Source organism: Anopheles cruzii, chromosome X (assembly GCF_943734635.1).
Source record: "Anopheles cruzii chromosome X, idAnoCruzAS_RS32_06, whole genome shotgun sequence".
Taxonomy (NCBI): Eukaryota; Metazoa; Arthropoda; class Insecta; order Diptera; family Culicidae; genus Anopheles; species Anopheles cruzii.
The window spans coordinates 704,487-719,760 of record NC_069143.1 but is presented as its reverse complement, the minus strand read 5'-3'; the positions used below and the strand labels follow the sequence as shown (position 1 = coordinate 719,760).

At 55.7% G+C, this 15,274-nt stretch overlaps 1 protein-coding gene across 1 annotated transcript in view; it reads right to left on the bottom strand.

Annotated features, from left to right (window-relative positions):
* Window positions 1–6,700, bottom strand: part of LOC128272902 (dopamine receptor 2-like) — a 7,882-nt gene extending 1,182 nt beyond the window's left edge. The window contains exon 1 of the mRNA XM_053010824.1: window positions 5,351–6,700. Within this exon, the coding sequence (XP_052866784.1) occupies window positions 5,351–6,700 (1,350 nt within the window). The remainder of the gene's footprint in view (window positions 1–5,350) is intronic.
* Between the last annotated feature and the right edge of the window lie 8,574 nt (window positions 6,701–15,274).

Genomic DNA, 15,274 nt, shown 5'->3' with positions numbered 1-15,274 from the left:
TGACCAAACAATACCGGGAAGTTTGACTTTTTAACTTTTCAACTTTTTTGTGTTTCCGATAGGGACAAATATTTTGCGTCAAATTGCACGTCAAAATATTAATTAGTGTTAGTAAAAGTGAATTCTTCGCTTTCATAATGTCTGAAACTGTTCAACAGCGCAACATCCGATGTTGTAGAAAATCTTTCTTCTCCGACTGGCAGCTAAGCGCCTGGTCGCGCCGAAATCCCGCACGCTCAGGCAGTGGCTCCATCAGAAACGATACCTACTGGAGGACATGCTCCCCTGGTATCGATGGGCACAATATGAACACTTTCCTGTTCGAACATGTTTCGCGTCGCTCGCTGCTGAGCGTCGTTGAGTCCGGCCCGAAACAACGCGGAACGAGTTGCCGAAGTGCAACGAATGTTTTCTCCGGTCACATTGTTTTTCAACTATCCATTTTGACAAATACTTTCAGGTGGACAAAAAAAATTTAGAGGAATAAATAAGGTCTTTTTGATTAGTAAATTAACGATATTATTTGGCCATATCGGTATTTATCAATGTTCTAAATCTATATTTATTTATTGTTTGACATATGCAAAATGTTGATATCGGGACCAATACAGTCAGGTCATCATCATGTTAGGCAACCATATGTTAATTACTAAACAAGGAATAAGCAGTAAAATACAAAACACGGAAAATAATCAACGCCCCCCAAGATGCATCGAAGATGCTGTCAGAGCACGCTCCAACCTAGAAGCCAACCATTGGAACGTTTCGAGACGCCGGATTGCCGGATAAGAAGAAGAACACAGCATGGGATCGAAAACTGTACAACGATCATGTGAACACGAGAAAGATCAACCATCCTGCAAAGGGTCATAAACAGCAGTCGGATAAGCGATGCATAGAAACCAAAGAAAAGACCAAGAAAATACTAGAAAGGGACAAGTATAGGCGAGTTTTAAAGAAAAGTACTTTATAAGGCGTGATTTTTCCGGCACCGCCGCATGCCATCAGTTTCAACATTTTCTTAACCTTGTAAAATACACTAACTGAGATCTCTTCGGATGCTGACTTCTCCCACCACACGTTTGCATCTCTCCAACGGAACTCCTATAAACGGCCGATCTTCTCTGGAGGCTTCCAGAGAAGATCGCTTATAGCAACGCTGCTTCGCGGGGAAGGTCTGCCGTTCGCCACACAATATGGAATGCGAAATCCAATGGTTAAAAATGAAAATGGGAATATTTAATAATTTCGCATAACCCAGCGAGTAAAATATTGTTTCATTTGATAATCAAATTACACGGGGCTTATACATTTCGATGCCCCGATTCAATTTTGGCGCTGTATACGGACAGGATCTCTAACTTTCGCTCGTTCACATACATTATAAGCGGTGTACCAGAGCCGCACATTGTCGACGGCTCTGGTACTGCGCTAGACGTTGTATAATAACCGAAAATTTGTCACAGGATCGCATGAGACCTAGGAGGCGGCTCGCTGAGACCCGGCTTTACTCCAACGACGGCTAAAGCATTGCGGTGACTTTGGCGCTTATCGAACTGCAACAGGCGACGCCACATACTTTTAATAGAGTTGTGCTTCTCATTTTAATGCATTAAAATGCACTGTGACCAAACAATACCGGGAAGTTTGACTTTTTAACTTTTTTGTGATTCCGATAGGAACAAATGTTTTTTTATTTCTAAGTTAACAACACTGTTACCAACATCTGTGTCAAATTGCACGTCAAATTTTTTATTCTTCTTTTGGCGCTACAACCGCTGAGCAGTCTTGGCCTGCACCAGAGACAATGTTAATCTCTGATGCTCTTTTTCTGTAACATTTTAATTTTTACGGACGGGATTGTTAGCCCCGCGCCAAGCCCCCTGTCACGCCGGTATCGGGAATCGAAACCATGGCCGGTTGAGTGACAACCGATCCCCGGATTCGAACCCAGGCCAGCTGCGCTGACAGCGAAGAGCGTTACCGACTGCTCTATCAGCGGGGGTAACCAGGTCTTAACACTGTGCAACTCCGCGCGACGCGTAAGAGAGCTGCTAAGTCTCTGTGCGTTGGTTGTTTCCGCGTGTCCTGCACCCCGCAACCCAACATTTTTAGTTCAGGATCCAGGAGGGCCAAGAACTGCCCGGCCCACAGGACCATAAAACCAATCAAACCCGAGGGAAGGCCGCGCATTAAAGCCGCTCGACGGCGCCCTCACCAGCGGGCGGGCGGGCGGTCATGCCGGGTGGGTGGGTGGTGTATACAGTAAATCTTTTACCGACGCTTTTTTACAGTTACGATTGTGGCACCCCGTACACGACCCGCCCCCCGTGCCGGTGCGTTAATTGCCTGTGACGCGCAGGGCCAGGGGTCCTGGCGTTTCCATGGCTCGCTCCCCGGACTCCCTCCGCCGGACGAGAAGTTTTGGTGTCCCCTCCCTCCTTCCCTTCCTTAGCCACGCGGTAACAGGAGGCCCTGCCCGCACCATTCGAGCACTTTCGAGCAGTGACAGTAATAGTGGGGCATCCACGCAACGTTCGCGAATAAAACCCACAAAACTGGTCGCCAGCAGGATGAGGGGCAACCGGCGGTTGCTTCGGCCGGAGGGGCCCGCCGCGGTGCACCGCGCGTGGTTCGCCACCGCCGTCGTCGCCGCCGTCGCCGCCGTCGCCGTGGTGCAGCGACCCATTTCCCGGGGTGCCTTTCGGGGTGTTAATTGTCGGCCATAAGAATGCCGCATCGACTGGCGCGGGGGACAGAGGGAGAGCGGGGGGGGGGGGGGGGGTGCGAACCAGGCCCCTTGGCAATGCCTTCTCAATCGCGCATTTTATGGCGCGCGCGTCCGTCCGTTTATAGCCTGGCGGCACCGCGACTAGAGCGGGCATTAATGTTGGGGATGAGCCCGAGCCCGATGGCGCGCGGAGGGGAGCTACGTGACATGTCGTTTAATTGTGCTGCGAAGCACTTTGGCTCCCGGATCCCGCGCTCCGAGGGGGATGGGGTAAAAGGAGTGCGGAATGTGAAGGACGTGGCAGGATGATTGTTTCCAAAGACAGTTTATTTCTCTTCAAGCCGAGAGGGCTGACGAGACGCGGGGCCCCCTACGACTGCTTTCTTCTGATGGCTGGGTGGGAGGCGGGGGGTGAGGCTCTACCACCCCTCAGCGGTTGGTGGTTGGAGCCCGGATTTGGCTGAAGGATTACGCAGTCCGACAACATAATGACAGCGACGCGCCATCGCGCGCCAGGAGCCCCTCCGTGAGCCTGACGACTGAGAGAGAAAGGAAGGGGGCGGGGTGGGAGTGTGGTTGTCGTCTCTCCGCGGGTGTGTGGCAGGTGCGTGTGCCGGGCATTCTTCAATCGATTTTCGCACTCGCACTTCCGCCCGGTCACCCTGGCGGCCGTAACGACGTAACGACCGGTCCATTGTGTGGACTCCTCCCCTCTTTTCCCCCACGTTAGCCCCGTGGCGAGGTAGGGTGGTGTACCGGGGATGCCTGCTGCTAATGACTGGCCTTCCGGTCCGGTCAGCAGCAGTGGGCCAGGCACAAAACGGACTTCAACGCAGAAACCCCGATCAATCTCGAGCGTTCGAGTCTTGTCGTGCCTCGATCGACGGCGCATCGCACCAGGGAAGACTCGGGCACAGATTCGGTGAGTTACTGGGTTGTTCAGTAAGTTTTGCGGTTACAGAGGGCGCTGCTAGCAGCGCCTAAATTTAGTTTGCTATGTTGGTACACTCTTCATATGAACGTATGAGAACAAATCAACGTAAACTATGGACTGAGCACTTCGAAGAACTTTTCCGAGTCCCGAGTGTCACAGACCCATAGAACCAGTAGCGAATGACACCGCCATTGGATCGCATCAACCGTGTGAACTCTGAGGCACCATCACTGACTGAAATCGAAGCAGCAGTCAAGGGTATGAAATCCAACAGAGCGCCAGGAGACGACCGCATTTCGGCCCAGATGGCAAAAGCTGACCCAGCCTTGTAAGCTCAGATGATGCATAGGTTATTCACAACTATCTGGGAAACCGCGACTTTTCCGGTGGACTGGATGCAGAGCGTCTTGCTGAAGGTCCCTAAGAAAGGGGACCTTACAGAATGCAGTAATTGGCGCGGCATCATGCTGCTCTGTATCATGCACAAAAAGTATTGTGCAGAGTGATCCTCAATAGAATCCAGGAGAAAATCGACGCTACTCTTCGGCGGCAGCAAGTCGAATTCCATGCCGGCCGATCATCATGTGTGAATTCCGTGCCGGCCGATCTCCGTGTAATACTGGAGCAAATCAACGAACTCCAGGACGCTCTCCTACTGGTGTTCGTTGATTTTGAAAAAGCTTTTGACCGACTCAACCAGGAAAACATCTGGAGCGCACTCAGGCGTAGAGGAATTCCAGATAAGCTAGCCCATCTCATCGAAGCTCAGTATGAGGCGTTCTCGTGCAAGGTATTGTACAATGGCGTCTTGTCCGACCGCATAAAGGTTACTGCTGGTGTGAGACAGGACTGCATATTATCGCCGCTACTGTTCCTTGTCGTGATGGATGAGATTCTTGCTGGGAGCTATTGACAGCAGACCTAACCGAGGACTACCGCGGAATCCTATAACGATGGAGCAGCTAAATGACCTTGACCTAGCCATTGTTTTGCTTTCGGAACGTCGAACTGACATGCAGAGCAAACTTGATGACCTCACCAACTACTCTAAGGCAGCAGGTTTAACAGTAAATGTTGTGAAAACAATAAGTCAATGGTTTCGGATACGGATCAGGAAGGCTAGGGGTGCCTTTGCAGGTCTTCGAAATATCTGGCGCTCAAACCAGATCACTCTGCACACCAAAACCCGGATATTTAACTCTAACGTTAAATCTGTACGCCTCTGAGACGTGGTGCGTATCCACAGAAATAACGCAAAAACTGCAGGTCTTCGTCAATCGTTGCCTGCGACACATCATTCGGGCATGGTGGCCCAACAATTGGATATCCAACGAGGAACTCCACTATCGATGTCAACAGCGACCGATTGAAACTGAAATCCGGGAACACAGATGGAAGTGGCCAACGACATCCGGGCTGTTCCGGACAACCTTCCCTGGTGCCAAGTGAAGGCGATAGCGGATCTTTTACTCCATCCCTTTGTCACGCCGATAACACGGCGGACCAGAACCGGTTCGTTAGTTAGTTACTGAATTTAGACGTGGTCGAACGAGCGTTCAAGACGATCCACATCAAGGACGTAACGAAAAAAACAGTAGCAGCTCCTGCCAATCGTATTGGAAAATCGTCGAATTGGACTAGAAGGAGACCCAAACTCAACTCAATCGACCAAGCGTCGGCGGTACGTACCGGCGGAAGTCGCGGCTCCAGCAGGCGTAGATGACCGGGTTCATGCTGGAGTTGATCCAGCCGAGCCAGGTGACGACGGCGGACACGATCTCCTCGTGGGCGATGCAGTGCATGCAGAGGCCGGACAGCAGGTTGACGACGAAGAACGGCAGCCAGCAGACGATGAACACGCCCATCACGATGCCGAGCGTCTTGGCGGCCTTTTTCTCCTTCGCGAACTTGGCCAGTTTGCGCGACAGCGAGAAGTTCTTGCCGAGGTGCGTCCGGTGGCCGGCGGCGGCGGCGGCAGCTGCGGCGGCCGCGGCGGCCGCCGCACGGTGGCTGCTGAGCCCGTTGTTGTGCAGCGCCGAGAGCGGCTCCGAGTCGTCTGGGTCCTCGGGCGTCGAGTTGGCCGTGGCCGGCTCAGCAGCAGCCTGCTGGTGCTGCTGCTGGTGGTGCTGATGCTCGCTTGGAGCTGCGGGCTGCGAGGAGCGGTGGGTGGGCCGCTCGCGGGTGGTGCCGCCGCGATGGATGCGCAGGGTGAGCTGCAGCTCGCCGGACGCCATCAGGACCTGCTTGGTGCCGAGCTTGAGCGACCGCGTCTGGATGGCGGCGGCCCGGTAGATCCGGCAGTACGTGAACACCATCACCAGCAGCGGCAGGTAGAAGGAGATGGTCGAGGAGAACACCAGGTAGCCGAGGTGCTCGGTGAAGGTGCACTTGAACGGCGGCATGTCGCCGTCGCGCGCCGCCCGCCACCAGACGATCGCCGGGAAGCTGATGGCGCTCGAGCAGATCCAGACCGCGGCGATGAGGGCCGCGGCCCGGCGGCGCGTCATGCGCATCGGGTACGAGAACGGGTCCGTGATCGCCCAGTACCGGTCGAGCGAGATGACGCACAGGTTCAGGATCGAGGCCGTGCTGAACAGGACGTCCAGCGAGCGCCAGACGTCGCACCAGTCGGTGCCGAAGAACCAGGTGTTGCGCAGCACCTCGTACAGCGCGGAGAACGGCATCACCACCAGCCCGACCAGACAGTCGGCCACCGCCAGGCTGGTGACGAAGTAGTTGGTGGCGGTGTGCAGGTAGCGCTCGCGGACCACCGCCAGGATCACGAGCGAGTTGCCGAACACGGTGGCGAACGAGAACAGGAACAGGAACGCCAGCAGGCCGGCCCGGTCGTTCGGCAGCGCCTCCAGGTAGTGCCCGAAGTTGGGCTCCGCCGTCGTCGCGCAGCAGTTGCCGCCGTCCGCGTCCACCGCCACCGTCGACTCCACGTACGTCACGTTGTCGCCATCATCGTCGCCGTTGCCGATTCGTTGCGCTAGCTCCCAGTTGCGCTGCCACAGCTCGGTTGCATTACTCATCGCTTCTCCCGGCGGCGGCGGCGTGGGCGCCCGATACGGAGGCGGAGCAACAGCTAGTCCACTACGAGCTGCCGCCGACGCCGTCGGTCAGAGCCACAGGCCCAGAGCCCAGAACGCTAAACTGCACGCCGCGCCCGGTCCGGCGCGCACGCTGCATCCCACATCTCCGCGGGGGCCCAGCTCAGGCCACTTCGGATGTCGGCCGCGGCGCCATGCTTCGCCACGTTCGCTGGGTGGTCGGTCTAGTATAGCCTCGGCGGCGTCGACGGCAGGTGGCGCCGGGCCATCGGGTGGCCCCGAACGGAGAACTCACCTGGGGAAAGAACACGGAACACGCAAAACTCCATTAACGGAAGCGAGCGAGAGAAGGCAGCGAATCCCAACGCCAGGGAGCAAAGGCGTGGGTGGGGACGGGGCAGAGAGTCAGGTCGGGATGCTGGGGATCGGGAGTGGGGAACGCTGCTTAACTCGAGACGACTCGACTCGCGAGCCCGTAATCTCGGTGAGGTCGAATCGAATCAAGTGACGGCAATCGAATTGCGGCTTTCGATTATCGGCCGTCGAGGCCGCCTGCGGAGGGCGTGGGGAGGGGGGGTGCGGGGTGGGAGACACCGACACGGGGGTGGGTCGGCAACTCGATAACGCGAAGCCAATCTCCCGGCCCGGCCCGGCTCTTGACTTGGTCCGCGAGAAGCGACGGTCGGCATCGGCCACAACACCGTCCGACTTCCGGAGCTGCTGCTCCTGCGCGACGGAAGGCAGCGTCTAGTCGCCGAGCCACCGCGGCGCGGCGCGGCGCGGCAGGTAATAACATTTTGGCTCCCAGCTTATCAGTCACTGCTCAGACGTCGCTGCTGTCACCGCCGTTCGGCCCGGCCGGGCGACGTGGGCTAGATCCAGGTGAGCTAGCAAACTAGATTTGACCAACCGACCGAAGAATCGAGCTGGGCGGGGCTGGCAGGTGACGGCCCTCTGGCGGCGAACTCTCGAGGTACCAGTAACTGGTGCACGAGGTACCCGTCACTGCAGGATGGCGACCGGATGTCACCCGCTTTCCATCACCGCGTCACCGATCTTGGGGACCGTGCGTGTGTGTGTGTGCCGGACGTCCAGAGTCGAACACAGGATTAGCATAAAGCGATGGACCAAAACTTTTGCAATCAACCAGCGGACCTCCGGCAGGTCCCAGCTAATCACCCGCCTCGCCCGTGCGGACCTCTACGGACCCTCAAGAAGCCCAAGACGGTGTGGGATTCGGAGATCCGGAGAGCCAAACTTGGGCTCGGGTCCGGAAACTCCCCAGGTCTGCACAGGTCTTTTTGTGGAAATCCCCGGAGCCCCACCCCCCACCCGTTTCGTGTATGATTGGGAACGGGAGGAAACCTGAAGGAGAACGAATGGCGTCGGAGGCTCCTGCCCACTCACATCGGCACCGAAGTGCGAAATGATGCTCCAGCTCCGACGTCAGAACCGCGGGGGGGGGGGGGGGGGTCCCACCGGGGGCTTGGGGCTGGGCTCGGTGAAAAATAGAAACAAATAAAACACCTTTTTTCTCCCGCAGCTCTACAGCCTCCACAAACACACACACACACGAGGCCCGTGAAAATTTGACTTCAGCTGGTGCGGAACGATGGGGCGAAGGGAGGAGGCTGAACATCGGGCGCGGATCGTCGGACGTGTTTAGAAGCTGATCCGAGAAATCCGCAAGGCCGGGCCGGAAGGGGAGGCTGAAATACAACAAAGGCGCCGCTCCGTAAAAAAGGAAATCGAATAAAAAATGAACACAAAACGTGGAAGACCTAAAACCTCAAAAAACATCGCGAGGCGGCGGGGGGGGGGGGGGGCCCAGACTCGGCGAAGCGTAAAATAGAATCGGAGCGCGACAGCCTCCGGACCGGAAGTCGTTACCATCACCACAACCACCACCTCCCTCCCCCCCCACGCCGGGGCTCGATGGAGAGTGGTGAACGAAATCAACGTGACGGGAATTAGCACCCTCCCCGCACCGCACGGCGCCCCGTGACCGTGACCGGAAGCGGAAGTAGGGAAGGTGGCGCACGGGGACCAACAGACACGGGAGGAGAACGCGGGGAACGCAATGTTCCACCGGTGACGTTCAAATAATAATCAAATGCGCGGAGCCGTCGTGTTAAAAAGGATATTTGGCCCGGAAGCCGCAGACCGACCGGGAAGCGCTCCATCGGGGAACGGGGGGGGGGGGGGCCCACCACAAATCACGCAGCCATTTCAGGGAGCGGCGGAGGTGGTCAATTGCATCCCTCACCCTCACCACCCGCGCCCTGCCAACTAGGGGGCAGGATCCGGGTTGGGCTTCGCGGCCTTTGTGTAAATATGAACCAATCAGGTGCCCCCGTCTCCCCTCCCCTCCTCCCGTCATAGGCGGTGTGTGAAATCAATATTTCCCCGTCACCAGCACCACCGTCCAGCACCATCGACGGCGTCAAGGCCCCCCGGGGGGGACAGGGGAAGTCCTGAAGTGGGCGCACTGCAATCGATAATCTCGGTTCGGTTCGGTCAGTTCGCAGCCCCTTTCCGCGAGCCGCACCTTACCGGATGAGAGGGCGCGCCGAATGGAGGGTGGAAGGAGGCCGGGAGTTTCTTAGAAATCTATAAATAAAGTGCGCCGTGCGATGCAATCGGGAGGGGGGGGGGGGGTCGAATGGCGCCGCCCACGCGCGCGGGGGGGGAAGGTTATGTTGCAACATTAAAGCGGTCAAGCGGGAGACGCCCGGTGCGGGGGGTTCCCAGGCACATCAACCGAAGGCATCATCAACGAAGCCACGGTGCACGGGCCTTTTTCCGGTCCTTTTTTCCGCTTCCGCTTTTTTCCGCCTGCCTGCGCCGGTGGCCGGTCCGGGGTGTGTACGGGGGGATGTGTGGATGTGCGGGGCAGAGGGTGCAAAAAGCACGGGTTTGCGTTACGCGACAGGCAGGCTCCTATCGTTCCCGCCGTTCCGGTCGTTCGTTTGTCGGCAAATGACTCCATTCTGCGATTACTCCTGCGTGTCTGTGGAGTGGGTAGGTTAGGAGGGCGCGGAGTGGACGCCACGGTCACCGGCACCACATTGGCGCCGGCCGGCGTGTATCCGATCGGTTCCGGTCGCACCGCGATCAAATATTTATCCTCTACCAGCGGAAACGGTTTCAACGAAAGCGTTCATTGAACGTCAAATCGTCGGTGGACGTCATCGAACGTCAGTTGGACGTCAAATCATGCATCGCCCGATCGAACCCGATTGCCTTTAACTTGAACCGACGTTCAGCTGAGTTCAACCAGCATGCAGTTCCTCCCTGCAATCGTCTGGAGCTGTTCATTGTCAGCCAGGAGATTCCGCCAAATTACGCGGTCCCTTTGTCGGGGCTTTTGTGGCAGCTAGTCTAAAGCAGTTCTATACTTTCGAAGTACTACTGACATTATTATTTTAGCCTGGTGGATCGTCCTGCTGCCGGATGAGATCCTCATCAATTTGGAGTTTTCGTTCCTTCTGGTACGATGACTTCTTTCGGGTTCAAGTAAATTTTGAAGTCCACACGCACCGGTTGGGGAGTCTCAGGTTTCAGGTTTCAGAGTATTCCGATAGTGAAATGTCAATCTCTTTTTCACGTTGCTTTTGTCGACATGTAGCAAAGTTTTTCTGCATCGTTTAGCTCAAATCGTCCCCACGTCTCCAAAGAGCCGAAAGACGCTATACTCATTCTCGTTGGTCCACTCTCTGTCGCCAATCACCGAACCGACCGATGTTGCATGTTTCACGTACGTCATCGGCAGAAGTCTGGCAACCTTGTCTCGCAACCAAATAAGTGAGTGCCGCCCGAGCTGGAATGCGGACGCAATTTATCAGCTGGGACGTTGTAGCATAGGCACGCGCTCCACCGAAAGACCTGTAAAGGAACAACTGTTGGAGGTGCTGGAACGTTTGCTTCACGTACTGCCACAGCTCAACTCTCAGCTCAGCTCTAGAGCTTTCTAGGCTCTAAAGGAGCCACCGTGACTGTATGGTGTTTAAGATCCCCCTACTCGTCGTACGGCCCCTGGGGGCCCCGTTACCCTCTCCACTTAGCCATGTCAACTACCCGCCCAAGGATTTGGGGAGTACCGCTTGGGCAATCGGGATGCCCAATCTCGGGCGAGTCCACCATCTCGACTCGGTGCGTGATGTGGCGTGGCTCGTGGAACGCCCACGGGCTGTGCGTTTGGCGGTGAGCTCGATTCACCGCCGCGAGCTGCCTGCCTGGCCATGTCGGCCAATGGGCCCCGGAAAGGACGAAAGGCGAACCTTTCGGGAAATCGCGTCGCCTAATGGAATGGAACGGTGGACTCCAAATTGGTCGGGGTCCCACAATCGAAGCTGGGCCCCGGGGGAGCCCTCCCAAATGTCAATACCTCGAAGCACTCTGGCGCGCTCTCGGCTCCTTGGGCATCCGTGGGCAGGTCCTTGCATCAATTGGGAACATATAAATTTTTATAATTTATCTCTGCCCACCACCGGCCGCTACCGCGCTACCGAGGGGTTGCGCTACACTCATCATACGCACTGCCACCCACTACCGCCCACCCCCTCCCTTTTACCTTCCCACCGTATCGAGTGGTGCGGTCGAGCGGAAGAAATTCGGGTTGCGAGGAGTTGGCCTGCGGCTGGCAGTTCGGAGAAGAAAACTTCGCCACTCGCGCGGCCGCCGACTTCGGGTGAAAAATGGCCCCAGCATCACTCACCTCCCGCCCCTACCCCTTTCGAAAGCACCCACCCGTCCCGACCCACCGACCGGGACCGGGACTTCGGGCTTCCTCGGAGGACTCCGGGGCTCCGAATCAGAATACGGTCCACCTAATCCAAGCACGCGCGCGCGCGGCTCGCGGGGTTTCGCTCCAGGGGGGGGGCCCATTGTTGATCGTGCGGCGGCTCCGCACGACACCGAGCCCCTGTGACTTGACCGCTTTTCCCGCTTACCCACCCTCCGGGGCAGAGCGAGAGCTTCTCGGAGAAGGCGGAACATTTTAATAAATGAGATTATAAATAAATAACGAAAATGAAAACGCAACCCCCGTGCGGCGGCAGAGGGCCGGGGGGGGCACGGTCCGGAAAATGACACCCACCGACCGACCGACCGGAAGTCTATTGTGTGGCGGCGCGGCAGGGCGGTCTCTAACCGAAGACTCTAGCCGCCAGCAAAAAGCCCGGGCCATTTCCGGAACGATGGCCCTGGCCTAGTTGCGGGTGCGGGCGTCAAGTATCCACGGCGCGGGGCGGAAACGGAACTCGGCAATCGGAAACCGAACCCCGGGCTCCGGCGGCTCCATGAGCGACCCGGTCACACGTAGCATCTGAGCCAAGATTGGACCAAGACGGACTCCGAAAACTCCGTATCCCGGGATCTCCACGCTACCGAAATGGCCACAAGTAATGAGTGATTCTTATCGGTTGGCTCGTTGTCCTGGGCTTGGATTTCTTGGAGGCACCCAGGAATAGGTGGTCATCAATCCAGGAAGATCCACGGAGACACGGACATTCACCCGACCGGCACACCGGGTCCAGTGTTTCTGTAAAAAAAACTACCAAATAAAGCTAGACGCCAGCCAAAGCGTCCAACTTCATACGGAGCTAGCGGAAGACTTGTAGTCGTCTGGTGTAAGGAGTGCACCTAATTGAAGAATTAACGAACTAGCACAACTGGCTCCTAGTGAAGCATCCGCAGTGATTCTTCGTGATTAGCTCAGCTACCTCCGGATACTGGTCTGGTGTCGCTGTGCCTCCTACCAGGATCAACACAGGATCTGGGCCGGACGACATACGAAGTGGATTTAAAAACTAATTAAATCACAGCCTAACATACGTTAGGCTGTGGTGGCTTACCAGTGGCCATAACCGGGCAATCAAATCGGACGCAAAATCCGGACCCTAGTTATTCCACCCCCCCACCGGGTGGGGGTGGCAAATTACCATTCACCCGGCGCGCAGCATCCAGCGCTGGCACCGAACCGAAGCGAGGCACCAAATTGAAATTGAATAAAACATTACAACCGAAGGACCTTCCGAACTGGCGAAATGGGTAGCACTTGGCCCCCGACCCCGTCGTATTGGTGTGATAAATCCCTATCCCTTCCGGTTCCGGTTCTGGGCCACAGGAAACGGGGTTTGTCGCCCAGCCCAGCGGCTCGTCGGTCGAATCGGCGTCGAAACCGTTATCCGAAACCAGCTGCAAGACGTTACGCGCCCGAGCTCGGGTGAGGGGATGAGTGGGGCGCTGGGAGGGGGGGCGATCAAAATAAAAACTAACAACTCCCCGGGCACAAACATCAAGTAACTGCTAATTATGAGGGTGGTGGGGAGGTTTGACCCAGAAGAGCCGTTGCCGGAACCGAAACGGCCACATCCGCGCCGCTGCCTCTTGCGTTGCGGGCCGCCCTCGCCTGCGCCTGCGGTGTCTGTGGGTGGCTGGCGGGTGGGTGGCGTGAAAAACTTTGACATCAACACATCGCCTCCCGCGCACACCGCCCCGTTCCGCTTGTTGAGCGTCGAAGTTCCGAAAGCCCCGGTGAACAAATAGAAAGCGCACCGCGGGGACCGAGATTTCGAGTAGGCCGCAGTTGTGCCGATGTGTGTGCGTTAATCCGCTGAACCATTGTGCACTTGTTGGCGCGGTTTTCTCACACTTTCCGGCTTCCGGTGCCAGCAGCTCAGGTGCGCCCTTCTCAACGGTGCCGAAGCAGAAAGAACAACACTTCGCGCAGCGCGCGGACTTGGCCGTGCCGCGCCTCACATCTTCGCAGCTAAAGGAGCTTGTAAAATGTTGTATTACACAACCGAACCGGGAGCGGGCAGGGTGACTGGCGCAGCCAACCGTGGCCGCCGCTGTAATTGGTTCGGTACTTTCAATTCAAGCGTCACGGACAGATTACGGATCGGTTTTGATAGGCACACCGTACCCGGAACTTCCGGACTGTATCGACCGACGGCAGGCGGAACAAAAGTGCCGTTTCATGTGAACAATCGGCGAACCAATCGATCTTTCTAATCACGGTGGGCCAGTTCGCCAATTCGTTTGGGGCCATTTTTTATCGAAATCATCTCGTTCGCTGGTTCCCTGGAAGCCCTGGAACGGAACAGCGTTGCCCGAGTGTCGCCCGCTCCAGGACTTTACTGACTGGACCGATCGGGGGCACCGGGCTACAAAAAAGTAACCGCATATCCACATATCTTCTAGGTCTTCTAACCACAGCTCTTCTATTTAATAAGTCTTAATATCTTGCATTTGCAGACAAACAAAACAAATTCGACAAAATAGGCTCCTATGACGCACCGCCAGCCCAGTTAAGCAATTCAGTTTCTAAAATCGCAGATATTTGACTTAACGTTTGACACTTGGGTGGACTGGAGGTCCATACAGTGGAGGTCTGTTCAAAATGTTCTGATAATTTTGCATTTACGCGGGCTATTCTATTTTCGATTGTTTTTGTGCCGTTATGTTGCTACACGTGTCAGCGACTTATGGTGAGAAGTTCGGCCATTTTGAGTAATCAACCCATTTTTGACAGCTGTTTTGCTTGGATATGTTTTGTCTCATCTTCTATACCGTCTTTATCTCCTAAAACATTGCGTAGCGTCGTCCTTTCATGGTTCTTTTCAGTTTGCGGAACAAGAAAAAGAAACAGAAAAAGTCCAGATCCGGCGAATACGGTGGCTTTGGCATCAATAGTATGTTGTTTTGACCAAAAATTCGCGCAGAAACCACGATGTGGGAACAGGGGCGCGACAGCCAATTATGGGTTTCCCACAAATGCGGGCATTTGTAACGGATTGCTTCGGGCAAATTGCACATCGAACATACGTACCCGTGTAAGTGCAAAATTATCAGAACTTTTTTGTACACACCTCTTATACGTATGTACGAAAACTATATATTCGTATAAACTCGTATATTCGAAAACTGTCGAGCTATAGCGCCTGTAATTTTGAAACTACGAAATGAATAACCCTATAAAAGGATTCGCGGAGGGCAACGGATATACTTCTGCCATGCCGTGCAAACAATGGACACGAATTTCATTTTATACACGAATCAGATTGATCGAACCAAGCGCAAGCGCCACCACTTAACGTTAAGCCCGTTTGCTGGTCGCCCGGAACCAGTTTACTGGCACGCACCGGTATGGCCCACCTTCCCCCACGTCCCGATTGATTAGCGTAACGCGTATCAACCCCGTGTTGGCGTCGGACAAAAATCCAGCCCCGTCCGCAATGCTAATTGCATTCAACTTTGATTGCTACATCGCCATCTCTGCCGTGCCCTGTGTCCTGTGTGTGCATCCTGTGTGCATTCGTGAGCGAATGGGAGAGGATCACACACACGCACACACACACACAGCCCAGGTCGGTGGGCCGGTGGGTGGCTTTCTAATCGGGTAAACCTAATTTTGGACTCCCGGGATCGGGCACCTTCAAGCTACTGCTTTTATGTATTTTTAGCAAATAAAAAAAAACAGAAACCGCCAGCGTTTAGCATCCTGTGCCCCGAAAAAGACAGGACCCTGACGTGGGCGTTTCATATCGGTAA